Here is a 14031-nt window from a genome sequence, read left to right as displayed (position 1 = left end):
TAGGGCCCTAATCATGTAATATTTGGCATTTTTGTTTTTATAGTAGTTTTTGGGGGGTTATTTTTCCTGTAAAGATATCGGGATATAGCAAAATATATTGAGATATATTTTTTGCTCCACATCGCCCGGCCCTAGTCTTACCTATCAGATAGGTCCTTCAAAGTATCTTGGAGAGGTTAGGTGTCCAAGTCACAAAATCTAACTACTGGGGTGCCTCAGGGCTCAGTTCTTGGACCACTTCTCTTCTCTGTGTCTACATGGCATCATTAGTTTCTGTCATTCAGAAACATGGCTTTTCATACCACTGCTATACTGATGACACTCAACTCTACCTCTCATTCCATCCTGATGATCTGACGGTAGCTACTCGCATTTCAGCTTGTCTAACAGACATTTCTTGCTGGATGATAGACCATAACCTTCAACTAAACCTTGCCATGGCAGAACTGCTTGTGATTCCAGCAAACCCACCGTTTCATCACAATTTCACCATCAAGTTAGGCACATCAACTATAACTCCTTCAAAAACAGCCAGAAGCCTTGGTGTTATGATTGATGATCAGCTGACTTTCTCAGACCACATTGCTAAAATGGTCCGATCCTGCAGATTTGCTTTATTCAACATCAAGAAGATCAGGCCCTTTCTTTCGGAAAATGCTGCACAACTCCTTGTTCAAGCTCTTGTTCTGTCCAGGCTGGACTATTGCAATGCTCTCTCTTGACAGGTGTTCCAGCCAGTTCGATCAAACCTTTACAATTAATCCAGAACGCGACAAGCAAGATTAATTTTTAATGAGCTGAAAAGAATACACGTCACAATTTACGTTTATCAATTTGCACTGGCTACCAATAGCTGCTCGCATAAAATTCAAGGCATTGATGTTTGCCTACAAAACTATCACTGACTCTGCACCCATTCACCTAAATGTATTACTTCAGATTTATGTGCCCTCTAGAAGCTTGCGTTCTGCCAGTGAACGTTGCTTGATTGTGCCATCCCAAAGAGGCACAAAGTCACTTTTACGGACTTTTAAATTAAATGTTCCTTCCTGGTGGAATGACCTCCCCAACTCAATCCGAGCAGCTGAGTCCTTAGCCATCTTTAAGAATCGGCTTAAAACACATCTCTTCCATCTTTATTTGACCCTCTAACTTTAGCACTCACTATTCTAATTCTATTCTTTTAAAAGTCTAACTTCATTTCTAATCTTTTTGTATTCTATTTTCTTTTCATTATGCAATTGTATGTAAAGACCTCTAGCACTAATTTGTTCTATTCGTTTTCTATTCTATCTGTTTTTTTTTATTTATTATATTATTTAAAAGTCCTTGCTACGTATACTGTGTTACGCTAACTGAGACTTGTTATAGCACTTATATATATCATTCAAAAATGTAAAAACACTACAATTTACATGCACACATTACATATTTAGGTATTTGGGCTGCCAATGGCAAATTAATTATTAAGTTTGACAATAAATATTACCTACTCACCATGCATTTTGCATAATTTAAAAATAAATAAACTGATTCAGTAGAACAGCTAAAAACAAATACAAAATAATTGTTAAAAAATATTTTCATACTGAAAGTAGATCACATTTTTACATTTAACAGCATATTTTTTCCAACCACAGTCAAAGAGATGACCTCCTACCCTCAATACTGTCTGCTTCTACACTGAAGCCGTCATCACTAGTGATCTCAAAGCGTAGGTGGGGCTGGTCTCGGCTGGGAGGACTATGCTCTTCACCATCTGAGGGAGACATCTCATCATCTGAACAGGACAGCATCCCTAAAAGAAAAGAGTCTCACTGTTTTATCCATCGAAACACCTTAAATTGAGTAAAATAAAACAAAAAAATTATACCCGAGTATTTGTTCCAGTCAGACAGTGCATTACGATTAGCAGGATCCCAGGTCGCTGGCTTGTTGCTGTCTCCACCACGAGGCAAGGAAAGACGATCCCAAGGTCCAGGCCTAAAATGAAATAAATGATAAATGCCATATAAGTGATAAATGATAAATGGTTTAAATATCCCATTTCAGTGTCTGACATTTTGTGTCTGATATTAAGTGGAAAAGCTGGAATTAACTGCCCACATAAAAAATACTGTGGCATTATTTAATATGAAAGAACTCTGTATTCTTTCTTTGAAATATATAAAACATTATAATAACAGACATTTGGCAAACTGCATGTATGTTCTGAATTTACTGTTTGATGAGCAAAAAATAAAATAAAGCTAGGTGCTAAAATGTGATTCTTCAAAACTGAAACACTATATTGCAAATACTTTAGCAGTGCACGACTCACAATGCTGCCAGTAACCTCATATTCTTGAAGTAGAAGGTGATGTTTGTTTATTATTTCTTAAATTCAAAAAGGAATAAATAATACTGAAACTTAAATGACTTTATTGAAATCACTGGAATTACCCCTTTTGCACTTAAAGGCTCACCTTGCACTCTCAGAGTCACTACTAGGCTCTTCATTCAGCTTGTCCAAGTCTAGAATTCCCTTGACGGTTGGGGTTTTAATGCGAACTCCATACCTGGAACAGAAAGGGGAAAAAATAAAGGAATATTCCATGCAGAGTTTGAATGCACAGAAAACATCTGTAAATTTGAGTAAATTCCTACTGATTCTATGTACCTGGCTGATATGGAGTTTGACTTGCGTGGTTCTTCCAATTTAGTAGGGCGGTCCAGGTCTAAAAAGTCAGATTTTGATTTCTTGGTGGCAATACGGTCAGATAAAGAGGACACTCTTTTCATTCGAACCTGTTTTGGTCGAGGTGCTGCTTCTGGTGTCACTGGTGGGGAAGCCTTCATCTCTTGTTTGACAAGGAGTCCTTCCGGTAAAACTACTGAACTTGTATGAATTTTCCCAATAATAGTACTGTTACGAGGTGATGAGGGAATTCGGGAAACAGTCTTGTTGGGATCATAATATCCAGCCATAGCTTGGTTGATGATAGCTTGTGCACTATCTGCTTGATTAGATATATCTGAGGAGGTTACTATTTGACTTGTTGATTGTTTGCTAGATGGGCCATGTGTGCTAGCAGACTTTGTTCTTCTAGGTGTGGAAGACTCCTTCTTAATCCTTGGTTTTTTCACTCTATCTCCAGAAGCTTTGGCATTCCTACGTGGCTTTTTAACATCTGGTGCTGGTAGTGGAGCTGCTCCATTAGTACTAGTTGTAAGTAGCTGTGTAATGGTGTTTGAGGTCTGTACCAATGGGGACACAATTTGTGGGACTTGGGTTGGAATGGTGGCACCTGCAACTGGTGGCAAGTTCCCAGCTGCTGCAAGTGTTGCCGATAAGGCATTGCTTTGCAAGAGGCTGGCGATTTGTGTAACACAGTTATATGAAGGGGAATTTGGAGTTGGCAACTGGAAGGTGTTGCTTTCAGGGTTTTTGACAAAAATCTGACCAAGACGATTAACAAGTAAAACATGTGGTGTAGGATCCACATTGGTTCCACCAACCTCTTTTACAGTAAGAATTGCATGACCTGGTAATGCTTGGGTAACCAACTGTTGTTGGGGTTCAATTGTTGATCTGGGGGTTGAAAAATTGATGGAAATTTTTCGTCCTAGAGCTGTTTCTCTTTGCATAGGTGTGGTGTTGTACCCATTGATGACACCAGAAGCAGAGGCTGGCTGAATGGCAGAAGGCATTGCTTGGCACAGAGCTGATGGCTGAGAAGTTATAGAGGAGGAGGAGGAGACTATGGCAACTGTTGTAGAGCCAACAGGCTGCGGGTAAGTGGGATGCAACGGGACAGACACTGTACCCAAAGCTGGCCCATAAGTCCCAAGGGGTACACCAGTGGCTGATGGTACAGACAGCATAGACTCTGGTTTCTGTGGCAAATGTGTGGGAACACATGGCATTGCCCCTCCAGGAACTGAAGAGGCAGGATGCCTTGTTTCAGCAGGTGGGTGTAATTTGGTTCTGAAACTCTCCATGGGTGGCAAGACCGTCTTACCCTCAGGAGTTTGGACTGGGAACAAGGACACATTTGCAGAAGGTGTCTGATTTGGGCATGCTGCAAAAGGAACGTGTGCAGAGGAATCAGAAGATAAAGGTTCAGAAGATGATGCAGATTTGGGTAACACTGTGGAAGGAACAGGATTTTGTTGCTGTAGACTCTGAATTCCATTCACTTCCATTAAGTCAGGGGAATCATCTTGCAAGTGGTTGTTTTGGTGAACTCTAGAGTCATCTATAGACGACACAAAGTGGCCACTACTAGGATCCAAGTACAATTCTTTAGGGTCTGGAGGGTCACTCAGAGAATCTTGGACTGGGACCAAATCAGTGAAATGTGCATTTGGTGAAAGAGGATCACATCTCTCCAGAATTAAGGGTGTCTCTGGTTCTACCATTAAATGAGGGGCTTGGTAATCATTACCATATATAGAAAATGCATGGTTTATAGGCTTTAGGTCAACAAAATTAGTCAAAGTGTCTTGTGAGTGTACAACCACCCTAGGGTTTGATTGCAATGTTTGAGTTACACCAAAAGAATCTTGATCAGCAACAACCTCCGAGTTGGACACGGGTTCTAACCAAATTGAAGAAAAATCAGAAACAGGATTTGGAAATGCCAAACATAGCCCATTGCTAGCAGTCTGTTCATGAGGCACAGCGTTGAGTGGTTTGTGTGGCTTTTGGGCTTGATTCAACAATTTTACACCCTGGTTATCATTATTAGCCACACTTGTATCACTCTCTGTCCCATCATCCACACCATCAAGTTGTGAAATCTGCCTTAAAGATGGAGATGCAGATGTCTGGGAGGCATCCCTCTGAGCCTTTGTAGTAACCACCATGCGTCTGAAGTTGAAGTAGTTTTCCATGTCCCCATCAGAAGAACTATTACCCCAGTCATCCCTACAAGGATCAACGGGACAAGACAATCCCTGGGTAGACATTATGGACTTCTCTTCATCTGGCTCCCAGAAGTCTACCTGGTTGTCTTCACCTTCAACTACAATTTGTGCACTGCAGTTCATAGCAACACCTTCATTCAGTTCGGTTTCTTCAATTTCAAGTTCTGTTCTCAGCTCAGGTGCCACAGTCAAGTCTGCCTCTAAGTGGAAGGATGTGTAAGGGAAATCCCTGTCACTACCTAGATGATTACCTTTTTGTGAACCCAAAAGGTCTCTTAATGGCAAGGCACCATTTTCTGCTGGATGCTCCTGTGGTGATGCTATAAAATTATGTGGAAGTTCAACAGAGTCTATTTGATTAAAATCAAAAGGCCTTGGTCTTGTGGAGAGGTGGGTGGGAGAGGTGAGGGATCGTTTGGTGCAAGGGCTAGAGCCAATGCCACCTTGCTTTGTGGACTGTGAAAACAGTCCTGAGGTAGAATGGGGAGTCAATATTCCAGAACCCCGGACTGAGGAAGCACTTCGACCAACAGGACGAGCTGATGAAGAGGTCAGCTGGTTTTCAGTAGCACCAAGGGGGAAAATGGGGGAGGTAGGCTGGGAGGTTTTAGGGTGGTGGGAACCACCTGCTCTAGATGCAATTGGGCCTGCAGGAGATCCAAGAGTAGGGGAGGTCATGTGACTGCGGGTACCACTATTCTGTGGGTGTAGGCTATGCCGTCGTGGCCTTCGAGTGTCATCCAAATCACTTATAGTCAGGATGTGGTGAGGTTTGGTTGGGGCAGCTCCTGGTTAAAACAAACAAACAATCAACCATTAAAATGCTTCTTATGAACTTTGTGAAGGCCACATATGCATCTTCATTGAAATTATATTAATTACCTGGAGAAGGCAGTGGTCTGGATAGTCCTCCAGCAGGTCTTCTGTTCTGGGGGTATAAAGGGATTTTGGGACGAGCACCAAGGTCCGGTTTGGCAAAGATAGATAACGAGGTGGAATTTGTTTCAGTGGAAGGATTAGTTGAAGATAAAACCACTCCCGGGGCTTCAGATTCTAATGAAAACATATATCTTTATTTGATTATTCAAAAAATGCCATAAGCACAAGCTATTAATTTGCAATTAGTAATATTATTGACCTGATTGGGGGCATGGGCTGTGGGCAATTGTGCAGTTTCCTCCCTGATCAGTTGACTCTTCCACTGGTTTTTCCTGAACAGTTGGACAGACCTCCCTAACGCGAAATGTGTATTTGCATCGATTTAAGGGGTTCACAGTACTCCAATACCAGCGAGAGCATCTAAAAAGCAGAAGAAACAAAATATGTATTGATGTGCAAGTAGGTTCCAATACTAAAAGTGTCATAGTAGTAGCATGTCCATTATGTCAGGAGCAAACTCAAAAACAAACAAAAAATTAAAATCTACTTACTCATAACCCACGGGGAAAAGTTTTCCATGACAGGCAGATAATTCACTCAGCTTTCCAAGCTTTTTTACTAGCAAAGAACCTAACAGGTGAACATTTTTGTTTCAAACATTGTGCAGGAATTGTACAATAATTTTTATACAACAGTGCATTACATTTATATTTATACACATTACAACATTGTGTTATTTATATATACTTCAACAATAAAAGACCAACCTATCATTAAATTGATTGACTCCGGCTCCAATCCAGTCAAAAACTTTCTGCGAAAACTAATCCCTTCAAAATCCACATAAACTCTCCGTAGTACTTCAAACCCTTGACCAGTGATGATCTGTTAAATTACAGAAGAAAAAAAAAGTGTTCTCTCAGACCAGCCATGTAATACCAAGTTTCTATTTAACTGATTTTTTTTGTAAATACTATAAACCAAGAATAAATTAGCAGCTATGACTAAATTAAATGCTATTAAACTGAAAGCTCACTTTTCCACTTATAAGGTCACGATGCTTGTGACAGAAAACTCTTTTATCATCCTGGAAGACACAGTTGCGAAAGCGGGCGCACATGAAGTGGTAGTTACTCTGGCACGAAGTAAGGCAGCAACCTACTGTTGCCCCAGTTCGGTTACACCGGCTCACAGCGCTATGGAAGGAAAGTCATAACATTAGCAAAGCCAAACATTATATTGAGTTTAACTGATGGAAGCAAACTGTTCATGTTTAAATACTAAATTATATAATTTCAAACTATTACATTGTACATTAACAATCTATAAACCACCATGTTTGTTAAAGTTATTAACTCAAGACAGTACAATGTGTCACCAATGGCTCAGTTGAACCAGAATTACATGAGATTAATGACCTACCATCAGACGACCTCTTGCAACAGCACTGTGAACATGCAGAAGTGAACCATTGTCCTCCTCAAACACCTCTGCAGACCACATGGTGCAATTTACATGAGCCCATTCATCCTGCCCGAGATAGAGCAACCTCCCTGCATCCTGGGAAGAGAAATGTATAATACAAAGGATTGTAATTCCAGTTAACAGTAAGAGTTGTATACTGCAGTTTAATGACAATCCATCTGATAATTATAACTTTGTAAGAACCCTTAGGAAAAGTACTGTGAACCATTGCACCATTCCTACAATCCATGCTAAGGCCTAGTAAAAAAAAAAGCTATAATAAAAGGTAGAATACTGTGGTGAGTTTACATTGTATGTCTTAACTACTTACACTGGCCTTTGCATCACCGTATTTTTGGCACAGAGCGCACTGTCTCTCGTCGTCTTTTGACAAAACTGTGTCCAGGTCAGATTTAGTAGGCCGAGCCTTCTTCCCTGGGAGAACATCAAAATCCAACGTTAGTCAAACAGGTTTTATAAAGAATTGTTACTCTTTCTCTAACATTAGACAATTTTGAACATTCTTTATAGACCCTCTCCACCCGGCACACTGGAGGTAGTGCTTTCACTAGATGCTAAAAAGGCTTTTGACCGGGTGGAGTGGGGCTATCTTTGACACATTATGGAGGTTTGGATTTGGCCATAAGTTTATACCTTGAATCAAACTTTTATATACGTCTCCATCGGCTGCTGTATGCACTAACAATAATATATTTGCTTACTTTAAGCTACAATGTGGCATGAGACAGGGTTGTTCTTTGTCACCACTTTTATTTGCAGTTGCAATGGAACCACTTGCTCTAGCTCGGAGACAAAATGAGTTGCCTCATTTACAGAAGAGTAAATGAATGCCTATTGGTGATAGGGTCAGTCTATCATCTTTAGGTTTGGTTCCTTTTAAAATTATCCCTAAGAAATTCAATTACCTTGGAGTTTGCATTATACGCAACTATAAAGATTTATATGTGGCCAATTATCAGTCTCTCTTGTCCAATCTAAAGCAAGATCTTGAGCATTTGGACCACCTCCCACTGTGATTGGGTAGAATAACAGATAAAGTAGAGGTGAATGTACTACCCAAGTGTTTGTATATTTTTTCAGTGTCTTCCGATTTTTTGAAAGCACACAACATTCCAATGTAAAGTAATTTATGTTATCTTTATGGATATTGATTATATATTGTCTTTAGGTCTGGTGTTTGGTGAAGGAGGGCTTATTTGTGCTTTTATAAGCTGTATAATATAAAAAACCTTAAGTTATGTTAATTTGCACTGCTTTCCATATTTTCCTTTCACAATAATGAATGGCTACTAATGTCATTCAAATACCTGTGTGTTTATTTACCTTTCAGGTTCATTTGTAATGCCCCATGGTCCATAAAGTATCCTGTAGAGTTATGGGCTAAAGGTGTGGACACATCCTCCTCTTCTCCCAATTTAACATCCACGTGTCTTCCAGTCATCTGTGGGGCGCCGTCCAACATCTTGTGACATGCATCTCTCTCACGCCATTGAGCATAAACATGTTCATAATTTGGCGGCATCACAGCATGCGCAAGCATCCCGCTGCACAAATAGAGGCATGTGTCATTGCCAAAAGAAACGGTTCCAGCGCATACATGAATGTTTATTTCAAACAGAAAGAATTTGATGGTGCTTACGCTGGCAGATGTTTAGAGCGTGGATCCCATACTTTAGGGTCCCGACTGTTAAACCAACCATATACTTCCTCTAAGAGCTAAAAAAAAAAAAAAAAAGATTGAAAAGCAGATTTTAACCACGAAAAACAAGAGCATTTCTAGGACTATACTTTGAAATGCATGCTAACATATTAATTTGTTTTATCTCATGTGATTGGACTGCCAAAAGTAAAAAAAAAAAAGTTTCATGCAAGATTAAATTAAACTTCTAGATGATAAAACTAACAGTCACTATTTTAAACAACTGTCGTGTCAAATAGCAACTGAAATTACAGTCATAACATGACTAAAACACCAGACTTGTATTTTTAAGAAGTGCATCATTAGTAATGTTTTCACAGAATGACCTAAGCCACCCAGACTGGTTGGGTAAAAAAAAAATTTGATTATTTGTAATTACATATGTAAGAATCTGACCTTCCAGTAATACGAGCGGGCAAGGGCAGTGGGTCTTTGGTCCTCTGGTAAAATTTCCTCATCTTCCATGTGATTGCGAATTACTTTCACCACATCTTCATGAAAGGATTTCTGCTTGGTAAAGGCACAAACTAAATCAACATTCCTATTTTTTTATTCTTCTGTTAAAACAATGGTTTAAAACGAACCTTGGAATATGGACCAATAACTATGGCATTTTTCAATTTAGCAATAACAATAACAAATACATTTTGTGACTCAGAAGGCAAACTTTGAGCTACAGTGCTAAAGAGTTTCTCCTTATGTTGATCTCAGATCTAAGACAAGCACAGACACTGACCAAGGATGTGTACAGGCCTTCCTCAAACTTCTTTCCAATAGCACGGAAGTCACAGACAGGTACATTTTCATCCACAGTGTTCAGGGAACCCATTGTAGTGCACTACAAATAAAAAAAACAAAATACCAGAAATCTGTAACTAAGCAGTGTTCCTTTTTATAGACGTCCTGTTTATTTCCTGTAAAAGATTATACACACACACACACACACAGACATATACATATATATATATATATATATATATATATATATATATATACACATTTCCTCTTGATTTGGCTTTGTAAGACTGGACTGGAACGATTAAAAGCACAAACCGCAGAAATTCTGCACATTCTGACTAATGATTTTCCAAGACTTTTCACAGTTGATCACAATGACTGATGCTGGTTTGAAAGAAATGACTAGGACTATATGAATCGTGACTTTTCTTTAACCTCTCAGACTATTAATTCCAATGGCTTTATTCACAGAATAAAAACATTTAGTTGGAATTTTAATGGACATGTGTGAAATAACAGTACATCATTCTAACTGCATTTTAAACAATCAACGGAAACAGACTGCTGCAATTTTAAAAGGTTTATACTAGGTTTAAAAGAGGTTTTAAAGCCAAAAGCCTGATTTGGATGGTAATTGTTTCACATGGGATGCAAGTTTTTTACAACATTTATAGGAGACTGTAAATTATTTAATTGCAAACCGAATCCAGAATGTCGTGATTTTTTTCCCACCACTAGTAAAAAAACACACACAAAAAACAAACAAACAGCACAATTAGTTTTTATTAGTAATAATAATAAAAAATTCAATAAAAATTCAAAAATGGTAATTTAATTGCAGCCCCAAAGCACATCTGTTAAAATATTTAAAATGACCATCGACAGAAACAGTCTCGTGCCTTTTGCATTTAAATCTTTATCACAAGCAATCCCACAGGTCTTAATGAACTTTGTTTTTTTCTGCTTCCATAAAAGGGAATATATATATAGTTTTCCTTGTTTATCTAAAAACTCTTTTTCTTGTTTTAAACCTAGCCAGCAACATGTGTTGCTTGTGAAACAGCTTAATTAGTATACATTTATTGTGAAATGACTGCATTTCTGTGTCAATCCATGATCATTTTTCCTGCGAAAACGTTGACAATCGCTGCACTGCTGCAGACGCACTGCTCCATGAACGCACTGATGGACCGCAACCTTGTGCAGTATGAATGCTGGAATCCGTTAACATGGGTGTGTGTGAAACAGGCATTATAACATAACCACCAGAGCACTGCTGTGTTTACCCTCATCACGCCTCGTAGTTCGCTGCTTAGAAGTTGCAACATTGTAAAGGGTCCGTCTGAAACAGTGTCGCGCCGCCGCGGCGCAGCATAACGTTTTGTTCAGAACGTTGAGTAATTAAATACATCGGTATGGCGGTATATTAAAATGAACATCGTAACGAAAATATACACCAGTTTTCGGTATGAACCGGTATACGCCAAGTACTATACAAAACCATATTAAAATATATATTATATAAAATTATATACATATAACATAAACCAAGCAAATAAGAGGTTGCATTAGCTTGTTTCTGCTAATCTCCACATTTTTTAATGACATCCATATATTAATGACTTATTCTGCAGAACCCATATTAGGTCCCTAAAACTTACACATTTCTAAACTTAACAACTACCTCACTGACTATAAATAGCAGCCAATAAGCAGTTTAATCCTTATTTAATAGTTACGTTAATAGCGAGAATTGGTCCCCAAACTAAAGTGACTTTTTTTTTCTATTTATTCTCAGTTTCCAGAGTATTGATTAATCTGGAACTTATCGTAGTGAATGTGCTCTCTAAGATTATCATTATTATTATCTTTTACTTTACTACAACCCTACTATCTAGGCCCAAAAATATGGAACATAGGGAGTTTCAAAGTCGTCATCTGATTGGTTCAAATCAACAGGATGTCAGCAAGATGTGTGTCTTCTGGAGATTTTGATCAACAATAATGTGAGATGCCAAACCCCATCACGGAACAAGAAAACCGCAGAGTTTACAAATGAGAAAAATGGTTTATCGGAATCAAGTAAACACTGTATTTAAGACGTCAACAATCTAGAAAATGTTTATGCGAAACAAAGCAAACTGCTTTTTGAAACAATGGGCAATTTTAAAAGAACGCCATACTTTGGTTTAGGAGAGACTGGAAGCCCACCTTTTTGCAGGTGACCGGTGCTTAGTGGGGCTGGAGCTCAGCAGGCAAGAAAGCACCCTCTCCAAGCCAGTCTTCAGCTCCTGGTCGAGCAGTTCCCTCCAGACTGCTCCATTAACGTCCTCTCCATCAGGCTGCTCTTGTAAACACGGCTGACAGGAGTACACCACACTCTCAGGCAGACTCGACAAGATTTCATACAAGTCATCTGTGAGAAGGAGTCAGACACAAAGCCGTTGACTTCCTGACATACAGTTTTGTTTGATCACAGAGAGAGCACTGACTTGTATAAATTAATTTTGTAAACAAATAGCTTAGATGTCGTAAACTACTTTTGTCATGTTATTGTAGTTTAGCTTGCTAAATTTCCCAGGGCTGTAGCTTTAGTGTAGTGAAGTTTCATTAAATGATGAGTAACTGTTATTTTAGCTTACTACATTTTCCAAGTAGCTTGCCCAACACTTCCCACTGCTTAATAAGCATATAACGGTTAGAAAACTCACATTAATTACTCAGTTACTTCTGCTTAATATTAAAGAGTCATATATGAACAATATATTTAAGAAACTTCAAATTATGATTTGCACAAAAAAAATGTGCAATCGGTGGGAAAGTTCCACTGTGTTTGTCTTTATAAGTATTGGGAAATGCAATGTGATGCTTGCAAAGTGATAACCCTGTGAACGGAGTAGTTTAAATAAATACTAAAACGGCACAATGCTTTCTCCGTGGATTCAAAAAGAATGCTTTTTTTATTTCAGCCACATACAAAAAAAGGAAAAAAAACATTTATATGCACAATAAATCAATATAAAATATATAATTGCCTAAAAGTGTCATTGCAATAAAAGCCGAAAAGTCGTATTATATTTGATGGATAAAATAAGATAAAAATATGATAAATTAAGTATTTAAAAATAAAATAAAATAAATCAATGCATCAGATTCTGTCACTCACTCACCTGTCAGGCCTTCACATTTAGCATGGACCCAGTGGTTACACGTGGAGCACTGCATCATCTGGCTTTCATAGTCATTATCTTCATAACACTTGAAGCACATGGTGCAGTAGTTTCCTACACGCATAATAAAATGTTATCTGACTGTGCAGATGGGTTTACCACACATTTTATTTTTTTCACAGAAAGGATACATAATTAAAAGGTCAGTGTGGCGGACAAATAATTATTTATTTAAAAAAAAAATCTGTTTTATGCATTGCGCCAACTAAGATTATCTTTAAAGCAGCTAATTTGCTATTTCAAGCTAAATCAATTAACTACATGTTGGAAAATTGTATTTGCATTAACTTTAATAAAATTAATATATTATAAATTGCACACACACACACACACACACACAAACACAACAACACACATATATTATATATATATATATATATATATATATATATATATATATACACGTATATATACATATACATACATACCACACACAACACACACACGTACACATATTAAGCATGTAACGATTCACTGAACTCGCGATGCGATACTATTCACAATACTAGTTTCACGATACGATTTTCTCACGATTGTTTGTACAAAATGAGATTTAAGAAAGATAAATGAAAAAGTTTCCTTTTATTTCATTCTCACTCATGCAGACAAAATGCTGTACATTTCTTTCTGAAACTGAAATATCTTTGTCAAATAACAAAACTAAATTGAAAATGTTAAAATAAATAAATACCAAATAAAATAAATCTTTTCATACAAACAAACTAAGGCTTTGCCAGTGCTCTTTCCTAGCTTAGAATATATATATATATATATATTATATATATATATATATGTATGTGTGTGTGTGTGTGTGTGTGTGTGTGTGTGTGTGTTTGTGTGTTTTTTTTTTTTTTTATGTTTTTTTTTATGTTTTTGATATTTTTTAACAAATATCAGCATATCCACATTTTCTGGCAAAGCTGAGATCTCTGCACATTCACAATGTCCCCTGCTGATGAAACAACCCTTTCACTAGGGACAGAGGGTGGCTGGTGTGGAGAGATATGCTTTTGCTATACTGGATAGCAGTGGGTATAGCCGAGCATTCTCTTTCCACCCTTGAGTGGACAGCTATTGAGGGAAATGGATGTT

At 38.0% G+C, this 14031-nt stretch overlaps 1 protein-coding gene across 1 annotated transcript in view; it reads right to left on the bottom strand.

Annotated features, from left to right (window-relative positions):
* The window catches only part of LOC113099201 (histone-lysine N-methyltransferase 2B-like), a 30307-nt gene extending 17281 nt beyond the window's left edge, over positions 1–13026 (bottom strand). The window contains 19 exon segments of the mRNA XM_026264299.1: positions 1661–1798; positions 1874–1983; positions 2466–2558; positions 2660–5696; positions 5791–5961; positions 6047–6207; positions 6339–6417; positions 6555–6672; positions 6824–6973; positions 6975–6983; positions 7210–7347; positions 7583–7686; positions 8596–8816; positions 8912–8988; positions 9368–9478; positions 9708–9809; positions 11921–11937; positions 11940–12125; positions 12880–13026. Coding sequence (XP_026120084.1) covers positions 1661–1798; positions 1874–1983; positions 2466–2558; positions 2660–5696; positions 5791–5961; positions 6047–6207; positions 6339–6417; positions 6555–6672; positions 6824–6973; positions 6975–6983; positions 7210–7347; positions 7583–7686; positions 8596–8816; positions 8912–8988; positions 9368–9478; positions 9708–9809; positions 11921–11937; positions 11940–12125; positions 12880–13003 — 5146 coding nt within the window. The 5' untranslated portion in view covers positions 13004–13026.
* Positions 13027–14031: the final 1005 nt, after the last annotated feature.

Source organism: Carassius auratus, unplaced genomic scaffold, assembly GCF_003368295.1.
Source record: "Carassius auratus strain Wakin unplaced genomic scaffold, ASM336829v1 scaf_tig00216880, whole genome shotgun sequence".
NCBI classification, from domain to species: domain Eukaryota; kingdom Metazoa; phylum Chordata; class Actinopteri; order Cypriniformes; family Cyprinidae; genus Carassius; species Carassius auratus.
Note: the sequence above shows the minus strand (reverse complement) of the source record. Positions and strands in the feature narration are given on the sequence as shown.